Below are 25664 nucleotides of genomic sequence, written 5' to 3' on the forward strand. Positions count from 1 at the left end.
CCTCCCCCCCACTCCCCCCCCCCCAGTCTTTTCAGTTCCCGAAGCTGAGGATCTTAGAATAGTGACTGTAATTATTGGGGCACTCATTGACTGAGATAGAACCTCTCAAACCTTCCTTTAAGCCCGAGTGCTTCTGTTTTTTATATGGTATGTGTGAACAGAATGCATGTGTGAGAGATAATTGCCCCTTCACTGATGGCCCCCTTTCAGTAACCATGTATGGGTAAAGCTGCTCAGTTCCCTGCTCCTCCCTCAGTGTGGAGCAGAGGGTGCTCTGCGGAAGCTGCTGCTCCACTTTGCAGCTTTCTATATTTGTACAGCAACAGCAGGAGCAGCCCACTAGCTAGGCGGTGCGGTTATCCTGTGCACCCACATTGCTTCAGACCTGCTCAGGATTCAGCCAGGGCTTGAAGTTTGTGTTCTTAACGTGCGTCCATCTGTCTGTCTGTGTACATTTCTATGGAGGACTAAGGTTTTCAAGTAAAAGAGGTGACTTACTTGTCTTTTTTGGTTTGGTTTGTTTAGGATTGTCAGTACAAATTATAGAAAATTGAGAATTTCGGAACTGGGTAGAGAAAAGGTCTGTAGCCAGCTAATAGTATCTTGAGCAGATGCCAGGCTGGTGGGTTTAGTGTCAGCAGGTTTCTGAGTTGCTTTGGAAGCATGACTCACTGAAGAAGTCCTTTGTGATCAGTCACAAAGTTCAGCTCTTAAGAGTGGGACTGAACATAATTTTCTGATGTAAATTTTGAGTATAAAACTGAGAAACTAGCTTTAAAAGATTTCATGTGCATCTCTTTGGAGTGGGTACAGTAGGACTATTAATTTGCCTTTTGCTAAGAAGAGCTGTAGAGAATATCTGGCTATTTTTGGTTTCCCAGATACCTATGCTGTTGTCTAGATTCATAGTACTTTGCAAAGTTTTGCCTGACATGCCTTGTAATGTCCTGTGACATCATACCTATTTAGGGAGTAGAGGAGAAGCGATCGATAGCTTTCAGGACCTTTTCCAAGCTACTAAGGTTGATACTGTTTAAAAAGAAGACTTTTGTTGGCTTGCTCTGAGATTATTTTAATCAGGTAATTCCAGTCTTGATCATTCCATCTAAATAAAGAGAAGCTCTTTGTTTTCCTGGTTTCTTTGACTTCCTTCCCCCACCTCATCCCTGTGAGTCACAGGCTGTAGAGCTGGGAATAGAACTTGTCAGCTGAGTGGGGACAAGACAGTTTGCTGCACATGTTTATAACTATGGCTTATTCGGAGATGAAAAGACTTTAAATGCTGGATAAACAGCTTTACTGAGGTGACTCCATATGCGTCTGGGTTGGAATACATGCAGAATTATGTGGCTATTCACTGATGTGTATTCTGTCTTTAAAGACTAAGTCTGGTGGGGTCTCTGGGTCCTGTATACCTCGACATTCTAAAAGTATTGACTATAACAGCATGTTGACTTAATCTTCCTCTTTGTACTCATCTCATTTCTACTGTTTTCTCATTGATATCATGAACTATTAGGTAGGGGCTCTTGTTAAAGATCAAAATCAGTGACAGCTCTTTGTTGTTATTGTTTGAGACAGGGTCTCATATCATAAGTAACCCTGACTGCCCTGGAACTCACTATGTAAGACCCAACTGGCCAACAACTCAACTTTTTCTTACAGCTTAGTCTCCTCAACGGATACCATAGTTAGCACATTCACGCTACATTACAGTGGTTTCTTTGTTCTTGGTCTTTTAAATTTTTTGTAATTTTCTTGCCTTTATTATTGTTCTTGGTGGCTATTTATTTATTGAGAAAGTTTCTCTCTGTAGCCCCAACTATCCTGGAACTTGCTCTGTAGACTGGGCTGACCTTGAACTTAGAGATCTGCCTGCTGCTGCCTCCCAGGTCTTGGGAACTAAAGGCATGTGCTCCTATGGCCAGTTCCTGGCCTTATTTATGTGTATCCATTTTGAAAGCTTCTACAAGCTTATTTGATATAATTAAGGGGATAAATAAATTTCAAGGAAGAAGAGAAAATAGGCTGGAGAGATAGCTCAGTGATAAAGAGAACTGGCTGTTTTCCTATACCATCTGTGTTTAATTTCCAGGCCTCACATGGCAGCTCACAATCACCTGCTGACAACCTCTTTTGACTTCCATGAGCACCAGTCACATACATGATGCACATATTTACTTGTAGACAAGACACTCATGAAATAAATTATTATTATTATTATTATTATTATTATTATAGAGCTGCACTTAGGACCAGTGGTCAATATTGAGTAATGAGAAACACTGTATACCTGCTGGATGCTAACAGACACAGTTGGGGGCTGGTCTATTAGCCAAGCATTGCCTTTTTACACATTCTCCCTTTCCTCTTTTTTTTTTAAATTTTTTTTTTTTAAAGTTTTTTTAATTTTTAAGATTTATTTCTTGGGAGGCAGAGGCAGGTGGATTTCTGAGTTCGAGGACAGCCAGGTCTACACAGAGAAACCCTGTCTCGAAAACAAAAAACAAAACAAAACAAATTAAGATTTATTTATTCATTATATGTAAGTACACTGTACCTGTCTTCAGACACTCCAGAAGAGGGTGTCAGACCTCCTTAAGGATGGCTGTGAGCCACCATGTGGTTGCTGGGATTTGCTCAGGACCTTGGGAAAAGCAGTCAATGCTCTTAACTGCTGAGCCATCTCTCTAGCCACCCCCTTTTCCTTTTCTTTTTTTTCTTTTTTCTTTTTTTTTGGATTTGGTTGTTTTTCGAGACAGGGTTTCTCTGTGTAGCCCTGGCTGTCCTGGAGCTCACTCTGTAGACCAGACTGGCCTCGAATTCAGAAATCCGCCTGCCTCTGCCTCCCAGAGTGCTGGGATTACAGGCGTGTGCCACCACCGCCCGGCTTCCTTTTCCTCTTTTTAATGAGAAATATTGCTACTGAATTTATTGACCTCACCTATTTTAATTTTAAACTGTTGGATATTTTGCCTGTATGTATGTCTGAACCATGTGAATGTAGTATGTGGGGAGGCCAGTAGAAGATGTTCAACCCCTTGGAACTTGAATTGCATAGATAGTTGTGAGCTGCCATGTAGGTGCTAGAAAATGAGCCCAGCTAGAAAATGAGCCCAGATCTTCTGGCAGTACACCCAATGCTTGTAACTGTTGAGCCATTTTCCAATCTTAACACTACTGGCTTTTCCATGTTGGTTTTTGTATCCTGTTAATTTTGCTAAATGTATAGCAGATCCAAGAGTATTCTGATGGAATCCTTAGGGTCTGTTAAGTATAGGATAATATCCCTTACAAATAGAGGTACTTAACTTCTTATTTGTATCTTTTCTTTCTACACATGCAACCATTTTGAAGAGATATAATAATCTGGCTAAAGATTAGAACTTTCTAATCTTTAGATACTTATAAGGTACTTATCTTCTACTGGTGCCATATTTAACATGTAGAAGCATAACAGTAATGAATACTTATTTGAGCATTTTCTGTGATTTACATGTTATACATTCGAGTCCTAACAAACAGGCTGTAAATACATACTGTTTTTGTGTCTACTTTTTTTTTTTAAAGATATATATATTATATGTAAGTACACTGTAGTCTTCAGACACCAGAAGAGGGCATCATATCTTTTTACAGATGGATGTGAGCCACCATGTGGGTGCTGGGATTTGAACTCATGACCTTCGGAAGAGCAGTCAGTGCTCTTACCCACTGAGCCATCTCTCCAGCCCTTGTGTCTACTTTTTATTTTTTATTTATTTATTTATTTATTTATTCATTTATTTATTTATTTTTAGTTTTTTTCTTTTCTTTTCTTTTTTCTTTTTCTTTTTTTTTCTTTTTCTCGAGACAGGGTTTCTCTGTGTAGCCTTGGCTGTCCTGGAACTCACTCTGTAGACCAGGCTGGCCTCAAACTCAGAAATCTGCCTGCCTCTGCCTCCCAAGTGCTGGGATTAAAGGCATGCGCCACCACCGCCCAGCATGTCTACTTTTTATATAAGAAAATACATAAAGATGTTTAACAGTTTCACAAAGCTGACTAGGAGTGTGGCTCAGTTGTTTGAGTGCTTATCTGGCATTCAGGAAACCCTCACCTCATAAGCTAAGCATGATGCTGAAGGCCTGCTTCTAGCACCTTGGTAGAGATAGAAGGTTCAATAGTACAGTGAGTTAAAGGCCAGCTGGGATACATGAGCCTATATTTCAAAAAGAAAAGAGGCTAGCAAGATGACTCAGTGGGTAAAGGTGCTTGCTGCAGAAGCCTGTTGCTGGGTTTGATCCCTGGAACCCATGTAAATGTGGAAAGAGAGAACCAACCCCACAGAGTTGTCTTATACCTACACACACTTGCATGATATGCAGCTTTTCCTCCCAGTGATGATAAACATTTTTAAGAAGAAAAATCAGTATTCACAAAGTTACCTGGTTAGCACCAAAACTGGAAATAGACAATGCTATTATGACTTAGAGTTAGTGGTAGGTTATAATAAATATCTATGTCCGTAGGTTTGTAGTAAATATGTTATGGGGTGGTTTTGTTTGGTTGTTTTTTGTTTTGCTTTGTTTTTGGTATGGGGATTGAATTGAGGGTCACATGCACTCTAGACAAGCACTTTGCCATTGAGCTACAATCTATGACACAGATACACACCTTTATTCATTTTTTTTCCATTGAGACATAGCCTCAAATTTACCATGTAGTCAAATATGACCTTCCACCTGGTCCTGCAGCTACTTCTTTCTCATGATGGGATTATATGTAACGCCATCTTGAGCTTGTGGATATTGGGGATTAAACTCGGGGCTTTGTGTATCTAGTTAAGCATTCTACCAACTGAGCTATATCTTCAGCCCTTTCCTTCCTTAACCTCCCCCCAATGCCCCAGTCTGTATTATATAAATCTCTTGAGAGATCATGGAAGGACAAGCAAGCTTTGCCTAGTCCAGAACTATGAATTTTGTTAGGATAACAGGGATCTGTTCACAAGAAGTGATACTAAAGGAGTTTGTAGTTGACCATGTGATAGCCATCCAGAATAACAAAAACATCATTCTATCTGGGATGTTATAAACAAATACCATAAAGAATGGATTTAGACAGGTAAATAATCAAATAATTGTTTTTTTTTTTTTTAAACAATAAGAACAAAATCCCAAATAGCCAGATGTGGTTGCGCATGACTGATTTCACCACTTGGGAGGCTGAGGCAGCAAGATCTTGAATTAAGAGGCCAGCATGGAGTAAATAGCAAGTTTCAGGCCAGTCTGGATTGTGTAGCATAACCCTGTCTCAGATAAATACAAAACAGAACCCACTCTTGTAAAAAAAAAAAATTTAAAAATTATTTATTTTTATTTCATGTGCATTGGTGTTTTACCTGTACGTATGTCTGTATGAGGATGTCAGATCCCCTGAAACTGGAGTTAGAAGCAGTTATGAGCTGCCATGTGGATGCTTGGAATTGAACCTGAGTCCTTTGGAATAGAAGCCAATGCTTTTGACCACTGAGCCATCTCTCTAACCTTAGATTTTTTTTTTCCCCTCAAGACAGGGCTTCTCTTGCTTTTCTAGAACTTGCTCTGTAGACCAGGCTTGCATTGAACTCAGAGATTTGCCTGTCTCTGCTTCCCAAGTGCTGGAATTAAAGGTATTCAAGTGTGCCACCACCTCCTGGCAAAATATTTGGAGTTCTAAATTAAAGATTGCACTTTCCCCTTGGATGTATGTGGTTTGTTTCTAATGCAAATCATAGATGATTAGCTAATTCATAACAACTTAAGGCAGAGAACAGGCCCTTTCAGGTCCTTTATGTGTGGTTTCCTTTGTTCTAAAATAGTGGACTTTAAAAAATATGTGTCCTGTCCCCCCTCTCACTATCTCTGTGAATGTGTATCCCATGTAATGAATGCTTGTGGAGGCCAGAAGAGGGCATCAGAGTCCCTGATTTAGTTACAGACCATTATGAGCCACCTAGGATGTGAATGTTGGAACCAAACTCAGGTCCTCTAAAAATGCCCCAAGGGCACGTAACCATAACCATCTCTCCAGCCTTGGGTTCTCTCTCTCTCTCTCTCTCTCTCTCTCTCTCTCTCTCTCTCTCATTGTCAGAGCTCCTGTTTTCTAAAGAACTAGTTTTTGTGAAAATGAAATCACTGACAATTTTAATTTTGTAAAACAGCCAAGATATTTTTAAGGGGTGATTTGAAGGAGATGTTGCAAATCCTATATGAGTGTTTACATGTGAGAAGCTCTTTTAGGAACATAATTGGAAAGTGATGAAGGCATGATAATTGAATGTACTTTTCAAAAAGCAATAATGTAGAAAGATACTCAGAATATGTTCTTCCAGTCTTCATCCTTAGAAATGCCCTACTTACTGATTAATGAAAGCAGAGTTATACTTTTTCTTTTTGTTGCTGGTGTTTGAGACAGTGTCTCTATAGCCTATCATGTCTGGGAACTCACTTCATTAGCCCACCCAGACTGTCTCTTAAACTCACAATTTTCCTGCCTCATCCTACTGGATGTTGAAGATTACAGGTATGAACCACAAGAGGTAGTGGGACATTATAAACAAATACTACAATTTGTGTAAGGGAAAGAGGGGCGTTATTTATTTGGATTTTACTGAAATGGGCCAAAACAGAAAGACTGAATGAAGTTTCCTGCTTCTCAGCAAAGATAAGACCATATGGGAGCATCCTGCTTGAGTGCCTGTGCTTGGGAAGAGGTGGGAGCAGATGGTACAGGCAGGTTTCTTGGCTGCTGGCTTGGTCAGGGTTTGGGAGATGGTAGAAGTTCTGAGGTAGGTTCTGTGGAAGAGTGGGTACGTGTTGTTTGCTTTGCACATGCCTGCCTGAAAGGTGAATGAGCAAGTGTAGGGAGAAGATCCTGTTTTGTTGGGTAGTATGGGAGTAAGTGAAAGGAAAAAACAGGATGATAAAGCCTACAATTGAATCTAAACCTTCCACTGAGGTTAGGGAGAGCAATATGCAGTGTGAGAAACAGGATTCCAGGCCTTTTCCTGCTTCTAGAGCTGTATCATATTTCTGTACTATTTGTTTGTTTGTTTATTTGTTTAAACTTAAAGCTGCTTTGATTTCTTCTTGAGGGAGTAAGACAAAAGCTTTATTTATAGAACTTGCTTTTTAAATATGAACTTAGCCAGTCCTTTGCTTTCCTTACTGGAATTCAGCTAATGTTGTACTTTGCTTTTGCAGGAAAGACTGAAGAAAATGTACATGTAGATACACAGCTGAGTGATTGAAAACAGCTCTAAACTTTTAAAATAGGCAAGACTTAAAGCTTGTAGTTAAGGTTGCCTGAGTGTCAGGTGAGTTGCCAGAATAATTTCAATCAGCGTGATACAGTTATCCAGTTCACATGTGATATATATAGTGCTGGTTTACTGGACAGTGGCTGGTTGTACAAATGAGTTTTAGGCAAAGCAAGAAAAAAGTACAAGACCAAAATGTTTGTTTGCAGCACTATATAAGTTGGGATGTTTATATTATACTGTATAGTTTGTGTTTTTAAACAGCATGTGTGCACCACACTGTAGTTCTCCATGGAAACCAGAGGACAGCTTGGAAGAGCTGATTCTTCATGTCTTTCAGGATCAAACCCGGACTATCATGCTTGGTGGCAAAGTACTTTTTCATGCTAAGCAGTCAGCCATCTTGCTAACCTAATGCTTCATGGAATCTTTTAAGAAATTTCTGTAGGTGTTAGGGTACTGGTAGCTTACACCTTTAATCTCAACACTTGGGAGGCAAAGACAAGCATATCTCTATGAGATCTAGGCCTGGGCAGGCTAGGATTACCTAGGGAGACCTTGTACACACACACACACACACACACACACACACACACACACACTATCTGTTGACTAAATGATACAAGTCATACATCTACTTGCAAACAATTCAACCAGTAGTCCACTTCTACAACTGTTTATCTTCCCATAGATTTTGTTTTTATTCAAGCCATGTGCAATCCTTTTCCATTATATAAATAGATCCTGATCACCTTTTTTTTTTTAAAATATTTATTTATTTCATGTATGTGGGTACACTGTAGCTGTCTTCAGACACATCAGAAGCGAGCATCAGATCTCATTACAGATGGTTGTGAGCCACCATGTAGTTGCTGGGAATTGAACTCGGGACCTCTAAAAGAGCAGCTGGTGCTCTTAACCTCTGAGCCATCTCTCTAGCCCATCTTTGGGCTGTTTTGTTTTGTTTTTAATTGAAAAGGGAAGTAAAAACACTTTATAATAAAATTAAAGATTTACATGGAAAAATATTTCAGATAAACACATTAAAATTGACAATTTTAATGGAAAATTAAAGAGTAATTAAAAAAATTAAAAATTAAAAAATTAAAAGTGGTAGACATGTAAAACATTGCTAAATTAATTGAAATATAGAATAGAAACATTTTATGATAGAATTGAAGATTTATGTGGAAAATATTTCTGATAAAATTGTAAAAAATGTAGAAAAACATGTTAGAATTGAAGATTATCATGGAAAATTTTATATAGATATAATAATGGTAGGCATAAAAGGATTCCTAAGTTGATTGAAAGTGGAATTATAAACATTTTTTGATAAACTTGAAGATTTATCAAAATGGAAAATATTTCTGAAATAAATTGAAGAAAATAGGTAGATAAACATGTTAAAATTAAAGATTATCATGGAAATTATACAGATAAAATGATAGGCATAAGGATAATTCTAAGTTGATTGAAGGTGGAATTATGAACATTTTCAGATAAAATTGAAGATTTACGTGGAAAATATTTCTGGTAAAATGGTAGATATAAAAACTTTCTAAATTAATTGAAGGTGGAATTAGAAACATTTCTGATAAAAGCAAAGATTTACATTGAAAACATTTCTGATAAAATAGAGGAAATATATAGAAAGACATTAAAATTGAAGATTATCATGAAAAATAATATAGATAAGATGGAAGACATAAAAAATTACTAAATTAATTAAAAGGGGAATTACAGACATTTTCTGATAAAATTGAAGATTTACATGAGAAATACTTCCGTTAGTCTATGTCTTTTTATTGGGAAGTTGAGTCCATTGTTAAGAGATGTTAGGGAATAGTGATTGTAGCTTCCTGTTATTTTTATGTTTGTATGGGTATCTTCTTTTGGGTTTGTTGGAAGAGGATTACTTTCTTGCTTTTTCTAGGGTGTAGTTTTCCTCCTTGTGTTGGCATTTCTCATCAATTATCTTTTGTAGGGTTGGATTTGTGGACAGATACTGTGTAAATTTGGTTTTATCATGGAAAATCTTGGTTTCTCCATCTATGATGATTGACAGTTTTGCTTGGTATAGAAGCCTGGGCTGGCATTTGTGTTCTCTTAGGGGCTGTATGAGATCTGCCCAGGATCTTCTAGCTTTCATCGTCTCTGGTGAGAAGTCTGGTGTAATTCTGATAGGTATTCCTTTATAAGTTGCTTGCCCTTTTTCCCTTACTGCTTTTAATATTCTTGCTTTGTTTAGTGAATTTGGTGTTTTGATTATTATGTGCCGGGAGGACTTTCTGTTCTAGTCTAGACTGTTTGGAGTTCTGAAGGCTTCTTGTATGTTCATGAGCATCTCTTTCTCTAGGTTAGGGAAGTTTTCGTCTGCAGTTTTGTTGAAGATATTTACTGGGCCTTTAAGATGTAAATCCTCGCTCTCGTCTATACCTATAATCCTTAGGTTTGGTCTTCTCATTGTGTCCTCATTATCTCTCTAGCCCATGCTTTGAGCTTTTCAATAAAAATCTTTATATACTTTAAAGCTATAACATAGTGACTCAAGAAAGCCCAGCTCCACTGCCTAGTTGTGGAATTAATTACTGAATCCATTCTCTGGTTTACTTATCTGGAAAATGAGGCTAAAAGTACTGAAGAATTGCTTTTGAAGCCAGCAGTTTACCACGTGTCTGTGCTCTTGGAAGGTTGAGCCAGGAGCATCTCAACTTCAAGTCTAGCCTTAGCTGCATAGCAATAGCCTGTCAAATAAATAAGCAAATAAATGCAAAAGAAGAAATTCTCTGACCTTACTTAAAAATAATTATGAAACCATTTCCAGGGGGTTGTATGGGATAATTCCTTAGAGACATCAGGATTACAAGGTAATTTTGAGAGCAACTTTGACAGTATTTTTTTGGTAAAAAATTGTAGCCAGGTGGTAGCACAGCACCCCTTTTAGTCCCAGATCCGGGGTCTGCAGAGGCAAGCAGAGCTCTGTGAGTTTGGGGCCAGCATGGCTTATAAAGCGAGCTTCTGGACCGCCAGGGCTGCTACACGGAGAGACCCTGTCTTGAAACATCCTTTCCCCCCAAAAAGAAAAAATATTATTCATATTCTGCCATATTCTACATGGCACCAACATATGGTGCAGACCTGATGAGCCTCACAAGTGGGTGGAAATGAAAATGCACCAGAGAAGAGCAGTGATGACTCAACTAGATTTGTCCTTCTCATAGATAGGACAGAGAAATAAAGAGCATGTCAGAGTTGACTGAATAATACAGGATATTGTGGAAAAGTCTAATGTTAGTCTTTGTTTTTAGATTAAAGCTTTGTCTGTCATAAGTCTCTGTAGAGCTTTTCTTACCTGGGTTCCACGGGTAAAATTCACATTGGTAGGGTTGCATGGCAAGTACTTTTTTACAAGTGAGCCTTCTTACTGGTTTATGAAAGAATATTCTCTCTCTCTCTCTCTCTCTCTCTCTCTCTCTCTCTCTCTCTCTGGATGTGTGAGTAGGGGTGGGGTGGGTGCATGCACCTGTCTGTGCACATGTGGAATGTGCCCATAGGGAACAGAAAAGAATGCTTTTGCGGGGCGGGGGTGGGGGGTGGAGAGATGGTTCAGTGGTTAAGAGCACTGACTGCTCTTCCAAAGGTCTTAAGTTCAAATCCCAGCAACCACATGGTGGCCACAACCATCCATAATGAGATCTGACACCCTCTTTTGGTGTGTCTAAAGACAGCTACAGTGTACTTACATATAGTAATAAATAAATTAAAAAAAAAAGAATGCTTTTTGCAAGTCTTTTCTATTATTTCTTACTTCCACCTAAAAATTGGTGCAACAGGGCGGCTGGAGAGATGGCTTAGCGGTTAAGAGCACCAGCTGCTCTTTTAGAGGTCCTGAGTTCAATTCCCAGCAATCACATGGTGGCTCACAACCATCTGTAATGGGATCTGATGCCCTCTTCTGGTGTGTTTGAAGAGAGCAATGCTGTACTCATACATAAAATTAATAAATAAATCTTTTGGGAGGGGTTGGTTTTTTGGAGTTGTTTTTTTCGAGACAGGGTTTCTCTGTGTAGCCCTGGCTGTCCTGGAGCTCACTCTGTAGACCAGGCTGGCCTTGAACTCAGAAATCTGCCTGCCTCTGCCTCCCAGAGTGCTGGGATTACAGGCGTATGCCACCACCGCCTGGCCAAATAAATCTTTTTTTAAAAATTGGTGCAACAACTTGATTGCATTTGGTCTCTTTTGTGATATGTTTAAGCTTCTTTATAGATAAAACAAATTTAGAGAAATGAATTTATTGTGAGCCAAGTCACACCCCTGTTAACAAGAGTTCTGGCTGACCTTATTATATATATTTTAAATTAATGTTTTTATTTGAGAGTATGTAGCTGTTTTCAGACACACCAGAAGGGGATGTCTGATCTTATTATAGAAGGTTGTGAGCCACTGTGTGATTGCTGGGATTTGAACTCAGGACCTCCAGAAGAGCAATCAGTGTTCTTGACTGCTGAGCCATCTCTCCAGCTGGAAGCTGAAGTAACTTTTTCTCTTTTGTGCTAGGAATTGAACATTAGACTTTGCCTATGCTGAGGCTATCTACCTCTGAATAAGTCCCCAGATCCCTTTTTAATAATGTTTTGTTGAGTCTGTCTCATTTTGTAGCTCAGGCTGGCCTTGAATTTAAGCCAGTCTTCCTATCAAATACTAGGATTATATGTTTGAGCCCCCAGATCCTACTTTCCTCTTAATAGCTTTTGATGGTATAGTACAGGCTTAAGCTGCCTACTCCTCCTTCCAAGTGCTAGGGTTAAGGTGTGCTCCATTATGCCTTGGTTTTACAAGTTTTTTGTTGCTACTTTTAGTATGAGTTTTGCTTTTATAATTATTGGAAATATCTTTGCTTTATTGACTATAAATTAATTTGGTCGATATGGAAACAGAGAACTCTGTTAATCCCAGCTATTTGGGAGGATGAGGTAGGAGGATTGCAAGTTGGAGGGCAGCCTGACTAACTTATTGAAACCTTATTTCAATTTTTTTTCTTTTTAAAAAATTGTTTAGTTGAGTGCTTGACTAGCTGAATCACTGAAAAAGAAATTGAAACAAACAAACTTGAGCACATGTTTTGATCTAGTTAAGAAGAACTTTTGTTTTCAGAGAAAGTAGTTCTAGGTCTAGCTTGTTGTTTGAAAATTCTTACACTTGTCAGATAGACATTGTCCTTGATGACTTTGAGCAGTACTCTGACTGTATCTAGACAAAAGTGCAGCTGGGAGGAGTTATAAATGGAAGTTTGTAGGAACTGGGGCAGTACAGAATCAATCTCTACTTGTAAGTTGTTCAATAATGTTTAAAAATAAGGCAGATTGGTTTTGTGGTTTCTCTCTTTGCTTTTACCTTCAATTACTTTCTCGTTTTCGATTATTTTGGTTTACCACCACCCTAGGGCCACCAAAATACATTTACAAAGTCAGAAACTTGGCTGCCTTTAAAAAATTTATGCCAAGCACCTACCTATTTAGGGAATTTGCTTTGGGGGAAATAGTGTTCTCTCTATTTTCTGTAGCCTCCTGCTCCATAAATAGTTCACTTGAGAGAGTGCTTGTCTAGAACCTGTAGATCACTAATTTCCATCCCCATCACCCTATAAATTACACTGGCTTGGCATGACTACCAGTACTGGGGAGGTGGAGGGAGGTAGGCAGGTCAGGAGTTCAAGGTTATTTTTCCTACATAGTTTCCAGGCTAGTCTGGGATACAAAGACCCTATCTCAAACACAAAAAGAAAACAACAATGATTATTCTAGTTAATGTTGTAATTACCTAACTGTACTGACTGAAAGTCAACCTCCAAGACTTGTTATTTGTTGTGAGATTTGGGGGCGAAAATCTTTTGCAGACTTTTAAAACTTTGATTCTCCAACTTCCAGTTGATGTTTTAAAATGACCCTTGAGCCTAGCACTCAAGAGGCTGATAGATGCAGGAGAATCTTTTGAGTTTGAGGTTGCCTAGTCTACAAAGTGAGTTCCAGGATAGCCAGAACTACACGGGGAAACCCTGTCTCAAACAGCAAACAAGCTGGGGGGAGGCGGGAGGCAGAGACTAAGCAGAGAGCAGGCTCTGTTAATCTTTGTATTTAGTGCTGATCAAGAAGGATGAGAAGAGGAATGATTTAAAAAAACAGGAAGGAAACAAAACTATCATTTTAGAATAAATTCTGGTTATTCTGCCTTTTCATATTTTCTAAGTATATAATTCATGAAAAATTTACCAGCTTGCACACTGAACATTTCTTCTTATGCATTATTTTAGATTTGAGGTAATTTTAAAAATGTATTTCTTTTCACTTTACACACACACTCCCCTTCAGAATTCCACCATTGTCTAATTCCTGTTAAAAACTCAGAAAGGCCTTTTGGTCTAAAGTAATTCTTTCACATTTTTACTACAACAAAACCACACACACAAAATAAACAAAAATTATTCTTTCATAATTTTGCAAAAAATAAAAGTAAGATGCTACAGAGGTAATTACTAACACAGGTTACCTTAATTTATACATGCAAGGTACTGGGTTGGGAGTCCTAGTAAAGTGTCTAATTATGTTAAAAAGTACTCAATTAAAAAAAAAGATCATGTGTGCATACTTGTACTCAGATCAGAAGAGGGCGTTGGATTCTCTGGCTTTAGAGTTACATGCAATTGAGAGCTGTCAGACAAGAATTCTGGAAACCAATCTGCAGTCTCTTAAGCCCCAGGCCCTTTTCTAGGCCCCAGAAGTACTACTCAATTTCTGAGATGGAAATGTTTTCTAGTGTGAATGTTTTAAGTTAAAGGTTTCAGCTCTCCTGGCTGAAGTGAACTTTGAAGTGAACGTCAGTTGCTTCTTTTCTGTATCCCTCTTGTCATCTAATGATCAGCAGGTAGTCTGAGCTCATGGCTGTTCTAAATATTTTCATTTTTAGCTTTCCTTATATATAAGTTGTGGTTTTTAATGATGTAGGTTTTCTTTTTAGAATTCAGTGTCAGTCCTTAATCCCTTCTGCTCTTATATAACCAAACTTCATGCTGTTGCTCTTTCAAAGATAGATTATTGGAGCAAGCATATAAAATACGATCACCTATCATTGTACTTCCTATTTATGTCAATTAAGACAGCTATTTGGACTTGTCTCTTAGGTGTTTTTGTTTTTCATTTTTTTGGTTTTGTTTTGTTTTTTGCTCAGTAATGGGTTTTACTCTTACAATTTTCTCTATTAATCTAGTTTTCCATTTTTATACTAAATTTATTCATTGAGATATTCTAAATGCAGGGTGTGCTATTCTCTAGAGTCTGCTTTCCTCATTTATATTGCTTAATACTTATTGATTTTTCAACCCCACCCCAACCTACCCCAAGACAGGGTTTCTCTGTGTAACAGCTCTGGTTCTCCTAGAACTCACTTTGAAGACCAGGCTGGGCTTGAACTCAGAAATCTGCCTGCCTCTGCCTCTCCCTCTGCCTCTTGAGTGATAGGATTGAAAGCGTGCTTCAGCACACCAAGTGCCTGTGTTTAATGCTGCTTGTTCCAGCCATGTCAGAATCAGGCATTGGGTTGTTGTCTTTAAAAAAGAGCTAGAAGGGCTGGCATGGTTCATCGAGGCCCCGAGTTCAGTTTCCAGCAACCACATGATGTCTCACAACTATCTGAAATGGGATCCGATGCCCTCTTCTGGTGTGCCTGAAGACAGTAACAGTGTATTCACATATATAAAATAAGTGTGAGAGAGACAGAGAGACATTAGAAGCTTAGTGTTGGTGCTTACCTTTAATCCCAGCAATCCAGAGGCAGAGACATGTGGATCTCTGTGAGTATGAGGCCAGCCAGGGCCATACAATGAAACCCTGTCTTGAAAAACAAACAAACAAACAAAAGGGCTAGAAACCTGGGCATGGTGGGACTCCTTGAATCCCAACACTTTGGAGGCAGAGGCAGGTGGGTCTGAGTTTGAGGTCAGCCTGGTCTACAGAGTGAGTTCTAGTATTCAGGGATAAGAGAAACCTGTCAAAAAAACAGGTTAAAAAATGTTTAAGACAAAACAGACATAAGGAAATAAGCCAAGTTGGGAATTAAGCCCAACACTAGGGAAGCAGAGGCAGTTATCTGTGAGTTCAAAGCTAGCCTGATCTATAGAGTGAGTTCTAGGACAGCCTCTATTACACAGAGAAACCCTGTCCTAAAAACAACAACAAAAGGAAATAAGATATATCCAGAATGAAAGGCATAGGAGGCAGAGGATAGGTTAACCCTCTTAACAGCAGACCCTGAGTTAAACTACTTCTGCCACCCTGTCTCTCATGGGAGTATATGTAAACTGATTGTTTTTTCAGTTAAGAGTCATTTTCTTTGAACAACTGACTTTTTTTAGTTATTAATTTCCTTAATATCTGTATGAATATTTTTACATTCATAATTTTTACTATTGCTTAGTGTTATAAGCCTTTAAAAACTGAATTAATTAAAAATTATTTCTTTTTCTTTTCCTACAAGTTCATTTAATTTAATTATACTGAGCTAACTCTTGGGACATGCCTAAAAGAGACACTTCCCCAAGGAGTAACATTTACATATTAGAGGATTTTGAAGCAACAGTGCTTTGTAAATCATAAAGTGGATTTTAATAGCAATGTAAGAAGTACAGAAATTGTAGGGCCTCTACTCCCTGCTTTCTTTAAAAACTTAAGCAGCTCTCAGAGAACTTTTTGTTGGTTTTTAGAGACAGGGTTTCTCTGTATAGCCCTGGAACTCACTCTGTAGACCAGGCTGTCCTTAACTCAGAAATTCGCCTGCTTCTGCCTTCCAAGTGCTGGGATTAAATGCGTGTGCCACCACTGCCCGGCTCAGAAAATTCTTTTGAATAAAAATTCTGTCAGGAGTGTTAAAAATCAAGTCTTTCTTAGCCCTAGGTTTAATGGAAGTATCATAAGAAATATATATCCTTTCAGAAATTGGGCAGTACCCGGAGGTTCAGTTCCATCCTCCATGTTTAAGTACTCTTCTCTTTGGTAGATAATGCAATTCTAATTAAAGTGACATATATAGAATTTTTTAGTTTTGATTTGGTTTTTGCTTTCAAGACAGGATTTGTGTAATGTTAACTGTTCTAGAACTAGCTCTGTAAATCAGGCTGGCCTCAAACTCACAGAATTTCTGTTTTTAATGAATTAAAGAAATAGAGCAACAACCAGCAGAATTCCTTGAAACTTGAGTCTTTTTTAAATTAATTCTTAAATTAAAAAGTCTAATTTAACTTTAGATTCATCAAGTTATTTCTTGGGCCATATAACTTTAGGATCAGGGATAATACCAGCTCCAGCAATTGTAAGAGAACAGACCTTCCAGCTGGGGTTCGTACCTACAGTCTACAGGGCTGGTGGACTGGACTGTAGTATTTGTAGACTCTTCTGGGTAACACTTCTTTATGTTTCACCTTGTAGTGGAGTTGGGTGTACTTTTACTACTTCCATCTGCAGAGTTGATCTTCAGAGACCTTTGACAAAGTATGAAAACCATTCTCTGTTAAAGATCTAGTATTGGAATGGTTGTGTGTAAATTTTGGGGAGAAAACCTAGCTCCAGCTTTCCTGGGTCAGGTGTAAATAGGCATCAGCTATTGTTACTGATTAGAACTACCTTGTAATATGCTATCCTTCTGTGATTTAAGAATTTGTGAGTTTTTACTTCGATTGTTTGAGACAGGGTCTCTTGTTGTTCCTAACTGCCCTTGAATTTGCTATGCAGCAGAGGGTCACCTTGAACTGCCTTTACCTTCCAAATGCTAGGATGACAGGCATGTAGCACCAGCCCCATTTCATTTTACTTCTTTTATAAGTTGAATATAGCATTCTTCAAAGCTTCTTGTGTTGTGAACTGAGCTTGGGCGACCTGAAATCTTTGAAGTAAGACAGCTCCAATGATAAAAATGGAAAGGAAGCCTGTGAAATTTGAGGGCCCTTAGAATCATTGCCTAAATATTGAATTTGTTGTTTAGGAGGACATAGAGCTAAATTGAGAAGGGAGCACACATCTGCCTTGGTTGCTAAGAATATCCATCTCAACAGCTCACTCATACTGGAATTTTATTCTTGCTTTTATCCAGCTTGGTTTCAGCAACAGTGTTTTTACCCTTTGACACTAGGGATTAAAGCCGTGTTGTTACACATACATGCTAGGTAAGTTGGCACTGAACTGTTATAGCCCCTAGGCCTTACAGAGGTGAGGGGGTGAAGAGTTAGCTTACATTCAGCTCTCCTTCCTTGTGGTTTGAATTGGTGTCCTTAATAGGCACCCTAATAGACAGGGTTTTTTGGTTTTTATTTGATCAGAAAGGCCAGTAGATACTGGCATTAGTGGTGGGGCACATGTTTAATCCCAGTACTTTGAAGGCAGAGGCAGGTGGATCGCTGAGTTTGAGGCCAGGCTAGTCTACATATCAAATTCTAGGACAGCCAGGGTTACATGGTAAGGGTGAGGTTGGGGGCTCAGAATATTACTATTATTATATAATACATTATAATATATAATATTTACTGTTCCTTTTGATTTCTGCTAAAGATTCAGAAGTAGTAAACATTTTGCCCATGACTACCTAATGAGTGATACTAAACCAGGGTTTTTAAAAGGCTTGTCTGATGAACGACTGATTGATCACTTTACCCTTAGTACTATAGATGGCCAGTTCCTCTAGCAGCTTGCCTCTGGCCTGCTTCTCTTGGTCTTATTGTTCCTCCTTTTGTGGCTGTTCTGGAGTTAATTTGGACCCTGTTTGTTGCTATCTTCAACACATGGAGACTAAGTTTAAACCAAGGCCAGCAACTAGCTCTTTAACACTGTTTTCACCACATGAGGTGAGGTGGGTTTTCTTGGTTGGTTACTTGTTGTTGCTGTTGCTGTTGTTGCTGCTGCTGTTGTGTCTATTTGCCTTTTCCTTCAGGTACTTTTCAATATGGACCTTAAATACTGATTTATAGGGAGGAATTGGATGATGTGAAACAAGTTTGTGTTTCTTCTGCTTTGTTGGCTACACTATCTTCATGAATCTGACACACTATTTATCTGACAGTGCACTTAGTACTGCTTCGCCAGGGAAAATCACACAAAACAAGCCTGGTGCATCAGCATTTTCATTGTGTGCTGAGCTGAGCCTCCCTTCACATGGTCGCATCCCCATTTTGTCCAATACTCCCTCTCCCTGCCCCTTCCCCAGACCTGCCTCTTTCTGTGGCACTTACTGCTGGTTTCCCTGAGCTCCGTTTCCACTTTGTGTTTTTTGTGGGGCCCAGGAAGCTAAAGCTGTGTGTATTTGTGGATCAGACAAGTGCAGCAAGTTATTATCATTGGCTTCTGAAGGGGAGAGTGAGGTGATGGCTGCGTTTAAGTTGGATTTCCTTCCAGAAATGATGGTGGATCATTGCTCTTTGAATTCCAGTCCTGTGTAAGTATTTTTGTTGTCTAATTTTTATAATAAGCAGAGGGAACTGGGCTATTATTATTATTATTATTAATTGTTATTATTATTATTATTTGGCGAAATCGGTCCCTTAAAGGAGACATCTTTAGGAAGCCTACATTTAATTTTAATTAGTCTAATTTTTATAACTGCTAATTGCTTGCAGGATGAAACTAAGTTCTTTGCATGAGGGTACACTTGATATATGACTAGCAACATTAGTTCAAGTGTACTGGTTCCCATTTCTTCAAACTGTAGAGTGTCTACTCATATGATAGATTCCAAGGTGTTTTTTAACTGGCTTTACTGCTTTGAGTGGGTATGTAATAGTTCAATAATCCTTTGGGAATTAAGTATTTGTTATTCATTGTTTTTATTTTTATTTACTTACTTTTTTTTTTTTTTTTGAGACAGGGTCTTGTGTAACCCAGGCTGGTCTGGAATTCCCTCTGTAGCTGAAAAGATGGCCTTGAACTCCTGATCCTCTGCTTCTACTTCCTGAGTGCTGGGGTTGCAGGCATGAGCCACAAAGCTCAGTTTTGCCAGGCACAGAACTCAGGACTTTGTGTATATTAAGCAAACACTCTGTCATCCTCAGTCCTGATTGCTATTTTTTGAGCTCAGGTCTCCCTGTAGCGCTCCATTGGCCTCATGATGCGCTCCATAGCTTCGTAGGTGCTGTTTGTAGACATGTACCGTCACGCCCCACGAGTTTTAACTATCATATTCTTAAGCTCTTGTCACAGAGAACATTGGTAGTTATGTATGATACTACTTAGTATTACATATAGTGTATTTTACATACATTCTGAAGGATAATTCTGAACCTTAATTTTCTCCTCCTATCTTCTTGCTGTTTGAAAATACAATTCAGCATGTAATTTCAAAAATATCAGATTATCCACATCATTAAAAAAAACAAATCAGTAAAACAAAATTATATCACTTTTGATTGGCAGTTTGTTCAAATAACTTGTGGTTGTAGAAATGGAAGATCTTGCTAGCTAGCCAAAATGTTAGCCTGACCCTGAGCTGTGGCTAGGGAACCGGAGTTCTGGACTTTGTAGAGAAGGGTCCCATTTACAACCTCCATTTCCTTCCATCAGACCTCAATCCTGTATTAAATATATAAAATATCTTATATCTTAATCAGTGTTCTTGGTTTTATCAACTCTAACATACTCAAAAACCTTGAAACATCAAGTAAATGCACCTTTATTGAAAATCAAGAATGTTAAGTGGAAGAACATTTCCTACATGTGAATCTTTGAAGTTTGGCCTCCACAATTGCTCTTTTAAAATGGTTTGTTTGCCTTCTCAATAGTCCTCCAGATAGTAATTTAAATGCACTTTTAAAAATGGTAGTTCTTTACTACCAAATATTATTTTTAGCAATAGTTAAAAGGATGATTTACAGTGTTACTATCAAGATTTAGCACACAAAGTGTGCCTGTATCTCAGAATCTATGATAGCTAAAATTGGAGTTTGTGGCTCAGATCATCTTTGTTCTAGCAGTTTCTTTCTTTTTGTTTCCTCCCTCACTCTTTGGCCTTTTCTTTTTGTGCTAGAAATTAGCTTACTGAGCAAACATGTTCTGAGGTACACTCCAGCCAGATAGCCTTTTCTTTCTTTTTTCCTTCCCTGTTTTCTTTCCCATGTACCCAGGCTGGCCTCTTCAGTTGATGTGACTGTCATTTGCTTCTACTTCCAATTTATACAAAGTTTATGCTGGGGATCAAACTTGAGGTTTCCAAGCACTCTCTCTACCTGTGGAGCTCCCAACCTCAGTCCAGTGTTTTTTAACTAACCGTGATTCTATCTATGAAATCTATGACAGAACCATTGCATGAGCATCATCGGGAATTTAAAAATCCAGGTTAATTTTTATGTTAAAGTAAGGTTCAAGACTGTATTTTGAGTATAATGTGTAGTTTTTAAATGTACATTGAAGTTTGAAACAAATGGATTTACTGTGGGTATTTTTAATTAGCCAAAGGTTGTGGTGTTTTATATCCAAAGTCATGTGCATCTGTCTTTTGTGGTCTGTCTTCACCAAAGCTTTGTAAGGCTAACTGCTTTGGCTTTTGCCCCTATTCTACAGATGAGGAACTCAGTTGAGAGAGGTCATGACTTGCTGAAGATAAATGAGGTCGATCTTGAACCTAATACTCTCTTTTTGAAGGGGGGTGGCTAGACCAGGTGTCAGTGAGTGGCATATGCTTCTATGTCATTAGATCCCACTTCCATATGAATGATATGTTATAATAGAATGGAACTTATAAAGAAGGGAGGGAGGGGAGAGAGAGAGAGAGAGAGAGAGAGAGAGAGAGAGAGAGAGAGAGAGAGAGAGAGAGAGAGAGAGAGAGAGAGAGATTTTGTTGGAAATTAAATCCAGGACCTTCCTTGTGCATGCTAGGCAAGTATTCTACCCCTGACCCACATTCTCAGCCCCAGAATAAAGAATTCTTGAAAATGATGCATGCTTGCTACCTCTTGAATTCATCACTGAAGTAATACTTTTTAACCAAAGGTTAAGAGAGTGATTTATGACTAAAATTATTTTGTCTAGGAATGTGATTGATCAGTATATCATTTAAAAAAAATTTTTTTAAAACAACACAGAAGTGATGAGAGAGTCCCAAAAGCCTCAGGGAGCCCTGTTTCCTGTTCTGCTCAGTGTCTCTCTCTGCTTCTTCTTTGGTCATGGTGAAATCTTCTGGTAGCTCTTCTTTTCATTTGCTTACTCTTCAAGAAACAGAGCTCAAAATCTCTGGCTCTCTCACTGGTTAATCTCCTTTCTTAGCTTCTATGTTTCTCAGGACTCTACATTCTTTAAATGCCCTCAGTCCCTTGATTCTAAACCTGTCTATTGGATATCTTTGTCTGATGGCTTCCTTACAGAAGAACAAATTGTCTATATTGGAATCCATGACTCATAGTCTTTCTTCCTTACTTACAGTTCCTAAAGCTGCTCATCCTACTGGGTCATGATTAAAGGTGAAAATAAATGGCAGCAACTTTATATAGAATTCCTCTGCTTTCCATATTCTCTCCCCACCCTGACTTATTTCTTCTAAGTTATTCCCAGGATTTTTCTTTGGATTCACACACACACACACACACACACACACACACACACACACACACACTTGTGCAAGGCCCACGTTTTAGCCCTGGTTGTCCTGGAACTCACGGTGTAGACACAGCTAGCCTTGAACTCACAGGTGCCTGCCTGCCTGCCTGCCTGCCTGCCTCCTCCTGCCTCAGGAGTGGTGTCATTAAAGTGGTGTCTGGCTCATTTTATTTCTAGTTTTGAGACTGTCAGCTATTTAGCCCAGGTTGGCCTTGAGTTCATGGTGCACTCCCCTTTGCTTGCCTGGTCCTGGGGTTACAGTTGTGCAGTTTCACCTGGCTTGCCAGGTGGGGGTTTTGTTTTTGTTTTTGTTTTTTAAGAAAAATCTGATCATTTTCTTAATTAAGATTTAGAATAGCAGAAAATGGTAGTATGTAAAATTAAAGTTAATCCTAGTAGTTGGAAGCTAGAGGCTAGAGAGAGAAATGGGAGTTCAGAATCATTCTCAGCAACATAGGGAGTTCAAGGCTTACCTGGGCTATATGTGTTTTAAAGGCAAACGGAAAGGAAGAAAAGCTGGGCTGTGGTGGCGCATGCCTTTAATCCCAGCCCTTGGGAGGCAGAAGCAGGCGGATTTCTGAGTTCGGAGGCCAGCCTGGTCTACACAGTGAGTTCCAGGACTGCCAGGGCTACACAGAGAAACCCTGGATGGGGGTGGGGGAGATTTAAAAGGAAGGGAAGAAAAGAAAAGATATTGGAAAAAGAAAAGAAAAGAAAAGATATTGAAATAAAATCCAAACTCTTAGTGTATTACAGAAAATTCATCTTCTAAATTGGTCCAACCTGCCTCTTCTTTATCTATCTTGAATCTTAATCATTTCTCTTCCTTCTGTTCTATTAATTTCTGTTCTCTAACTCCCAAGTGCATTTTCTTTTTCTTTTTAATATTCTCTCTTCTTTCATCACTCTTATGTGTTCAGTTCTGCATTCCATATATTATTTCTCCTAGTTCATCTCAAATCCATGGCCTTCTCCAAATCAAGCCATGTCATTAGCCACATCTTTTACTTTTTTTTTTTTTTTTTTTTTTTTAAAGATAGTATCCTATAAGGTAGCCTTGGCTGGTCTGGGACTCACAGAGGTCTGCTTGCCTCCTGCTTTGATAATGCAGGGATTGAAGGTGTGTTTAGCCATCATATCAATTAACACAGAATTTTTATATTTATTAAATACTTTGTTGAGTGTGGTGTTTTGACTTGTTTAGTATTATTCTCCAAGGCAGATGTTGCTCAGTCTTTCATAGAACCATATAATGGTGGGGTTGGTATTCTAACACAATAGTAAGAGCATGAGATATTTTGTTTTGCTTTGTTTTGTTTTTTTTAGGAGGGGCAGCTAGAGGGAGATCTTACAAATCAAAACCTTGACATTTTCTCCAACCTTTAGGGAAGAGGACTGCTTAAAAATTATATTATCAGCTATGCTGTTACAGGATATTGAACTAAAAACTTTTTTTTAGTATCTAGTGACAAGTCTCCCTTTATCCAAATTAAAATTATTTCCATACATCATACACATTTTCTGTCTTGTTCTCACAAGAAAAATACCTGTTCAGTAACACAGACTTCTTTTTGTGAACCCTTTAAATTTACCTGCATTCTCTTTCTATCTTCCTTTCCATAGCACAGTATATGCTGGGGACTTGTTGAAACTGGGAGGTAGCTAACTTTAGGATGTAATATGAATTTATATTTGCTAAAAAGGTAAATGGATGAGTGTCTGGAATTTTTTTCTATTTGTATAATGAGCAAAGGGGGGAAATCAACTACTAATGACAGGAGAGTAACAAAATAATGAAGCCTGACAATTAATGAGGGGTGTGTGTGTGTGTGTGTGTGTGTGTGTGTGTACATTCACACAGGGTTGTATTTGGCTGGGCAAAACCTGTTTGAGTGTATGTGGAGGCCAGAAATTTATGTCAAGTTGTCGTCCTCTCAACCTCATTTTTTGAAGGAGGGTCTCTTGCTGATTCTGAAGCTCATCGTTTCAGCTAGACTGGCTGACCAGTGAGCTCACTCTGTCTGTCTGTTCCCCAATGCTTGGGTCATAGAAGTGCTGTCAATACTCAGCTCTTTACATGAGTATAGGAATCTGAACTCAGGTCTCCATGCCTGCATGACATGCTGGGCTACACACACACACACACACACACACACACACACACACGCCGCCCCTTTTAAATCATGATAGGGATTGAGACCTGGTTTATAGCATGCTAGATGAATATTCTACCTGGAGATATTAACCTACAGGGAAACTAACTTCCTTTCTTCTCTCTTCTCTCTTCTGTCCTCTTCTTCTTCCTCTCTTGTCTCCCCCCCCCCCCCCCCATGGTCCTGGGAACCATATCCAGTGCCTTAGGAATACTAGAACACTGAACTCCATTTTCACCCTCAGTGATTGATTGATTGATTGATTGATTGATTGATTGATTTAAATGCAGTGATTACCTACTTAAGTATGCTTCCTGAAAGCACATGTGCTAGGAGAATGGAAGGCTCTATTGCTCATCCCTTTATATCGATAACCATTGAAGAAGTTTGAAACTACTTATTTGAATATATATTTATTATGTGGTTGCTTCTCTCATATTTTAAATCTCTCCTTTTTACTGGTTTCCCTGAGTGCCAAGAAAATACCCCAAGTTTTTCTTTTCTTTTATTTAATATTGTGTGTAGGTCAAAGGACAACTTAATTAATTTGGAGTGAATGTTCTACATGTAGATTCCAGGGATTGACCTTGAGCACGCTGACTGGACAACAAGTGCTTTAACCACCCCCCATGGCCATGTTTAAAAGGCTTTCTTTATGCATGTGTGTGTGTATAGGAACGTGTGATGGGAGTTGGTTCACTCTAAACATGAATTCTCGGGTTTGAACTAGGGTTGGTGGCTGCTACTTTTACCTACTGAGCCATCACATCTCACCAACCTCCTTTTAAAGATAGTATATAATCAAATTAATTAACGTTTTGTAGACAGGATTTCAGTGTAGCTCTGGCTAGGCTAGAATTCAGTATAGGTTGGTCTGCTTCTGCTTTCCCCTGTGCTAGGGTTAGAGGTGGATGCACTCCCTGCTTGTGGAGGTCACAGGACAACCTGTGGTGGTACTTCCCTTCTCCACTCTGTGCACCCTGGGGAGCAAACACAAGCTGTCAGGCTTGGCAGCAAGGGCCTTTATCCACTGAGCTGTGTCATTGGCTGGTCCCCCACCTTGTTTTCTTTTTTTCTAGTCTCTCTCTTTTTTAAATCTCTTTAGGGCCAGAGAAATGGCTCAGCAGTTAATTTGCCTTTCTTCCAGAGGACTCAGCTTCAGTTCCCAGCATTTCTATCTGTTGGCTTCCTAGATCATCCATACATGTGAAACAGAAAATTCTTAATTTGTGTATATAAATAAAAACAAAGTTTTTTTTTTTCAAATTAGCACACAAAATCATGGGTTTTATTTTGGCATTTTCAAATGTATACAATTATGTTTTATAAAATGCTTTTGTTATTTACCAATGTATACCATGTCTAACAGTATGTTGACCTGTAAATACTGGAAGCAGAAATAGGTCAGTGAATGATTGTAGCTCATGATATCTACAGCATGTTGAGTCTGTCTGAAAAATTGAACCAACTAAGTAGTGCTTTCCAAACTGGTGGACCACCTCATTCTTTACTCCATGGTAAAATATAGTAAACAATATTTCCTTATAAGAAATTAGATGTGGCCAATCACTGGTCCCAGTTCTTGGGAAGCAGAGGCAAGAGGATCT

The 25664-nt window shown here is 38.7% G+C and overlaps 1 protein-coding gene across 6 annotated transcripts in view; it reads left to right on the forward strand.

Annotated features, from left to right (window-relative positions):
• Positions 1 to 25664, forward strand: part of Celf1 (CUGBP Elav-like family member 1) — a 76431-nt gene that overhangs the window by 24848 nt on the left and 25919 nt on the right. For 3 of the 6 annotated variants that reach the window (XM_052182907.1, XM_052182908.1, XM_052182909.1), the window contains exon 1: positions 18607 to 18755. The exons of 1 other annotated variant lie outside the window; for it this stretch is intronic. In XM_052182907.1, coding sequence (XP_052038867.1) covers positions 18685 to 18755 — 71 coding nt within the window. In that variant the 5' untranslated portion in view covers positions 18607 to 18684. Of the gene's footprint in view, positions 1 to 18603; positions 18756 to 25664 lie in introns of those variants that run through there. 2 more of the 6 variants (XM_052182911.1, XM_052182912.1) reach the window with 1 other exon arrangement.

This window comes from Apodemus sylvaticus, chromosome 5, assembly GCF_947179515.1.
Source record: "Apodemus sylvaticus chromosome 5, mApoSyl1.1, whole genome shotgun sequence".
Lineage (NCBI taxonomy): Eukaryota > Metazoa > Chordata > Mammalia > Rodentia > Muridae > Apodemus > Apodemus sylvaticus.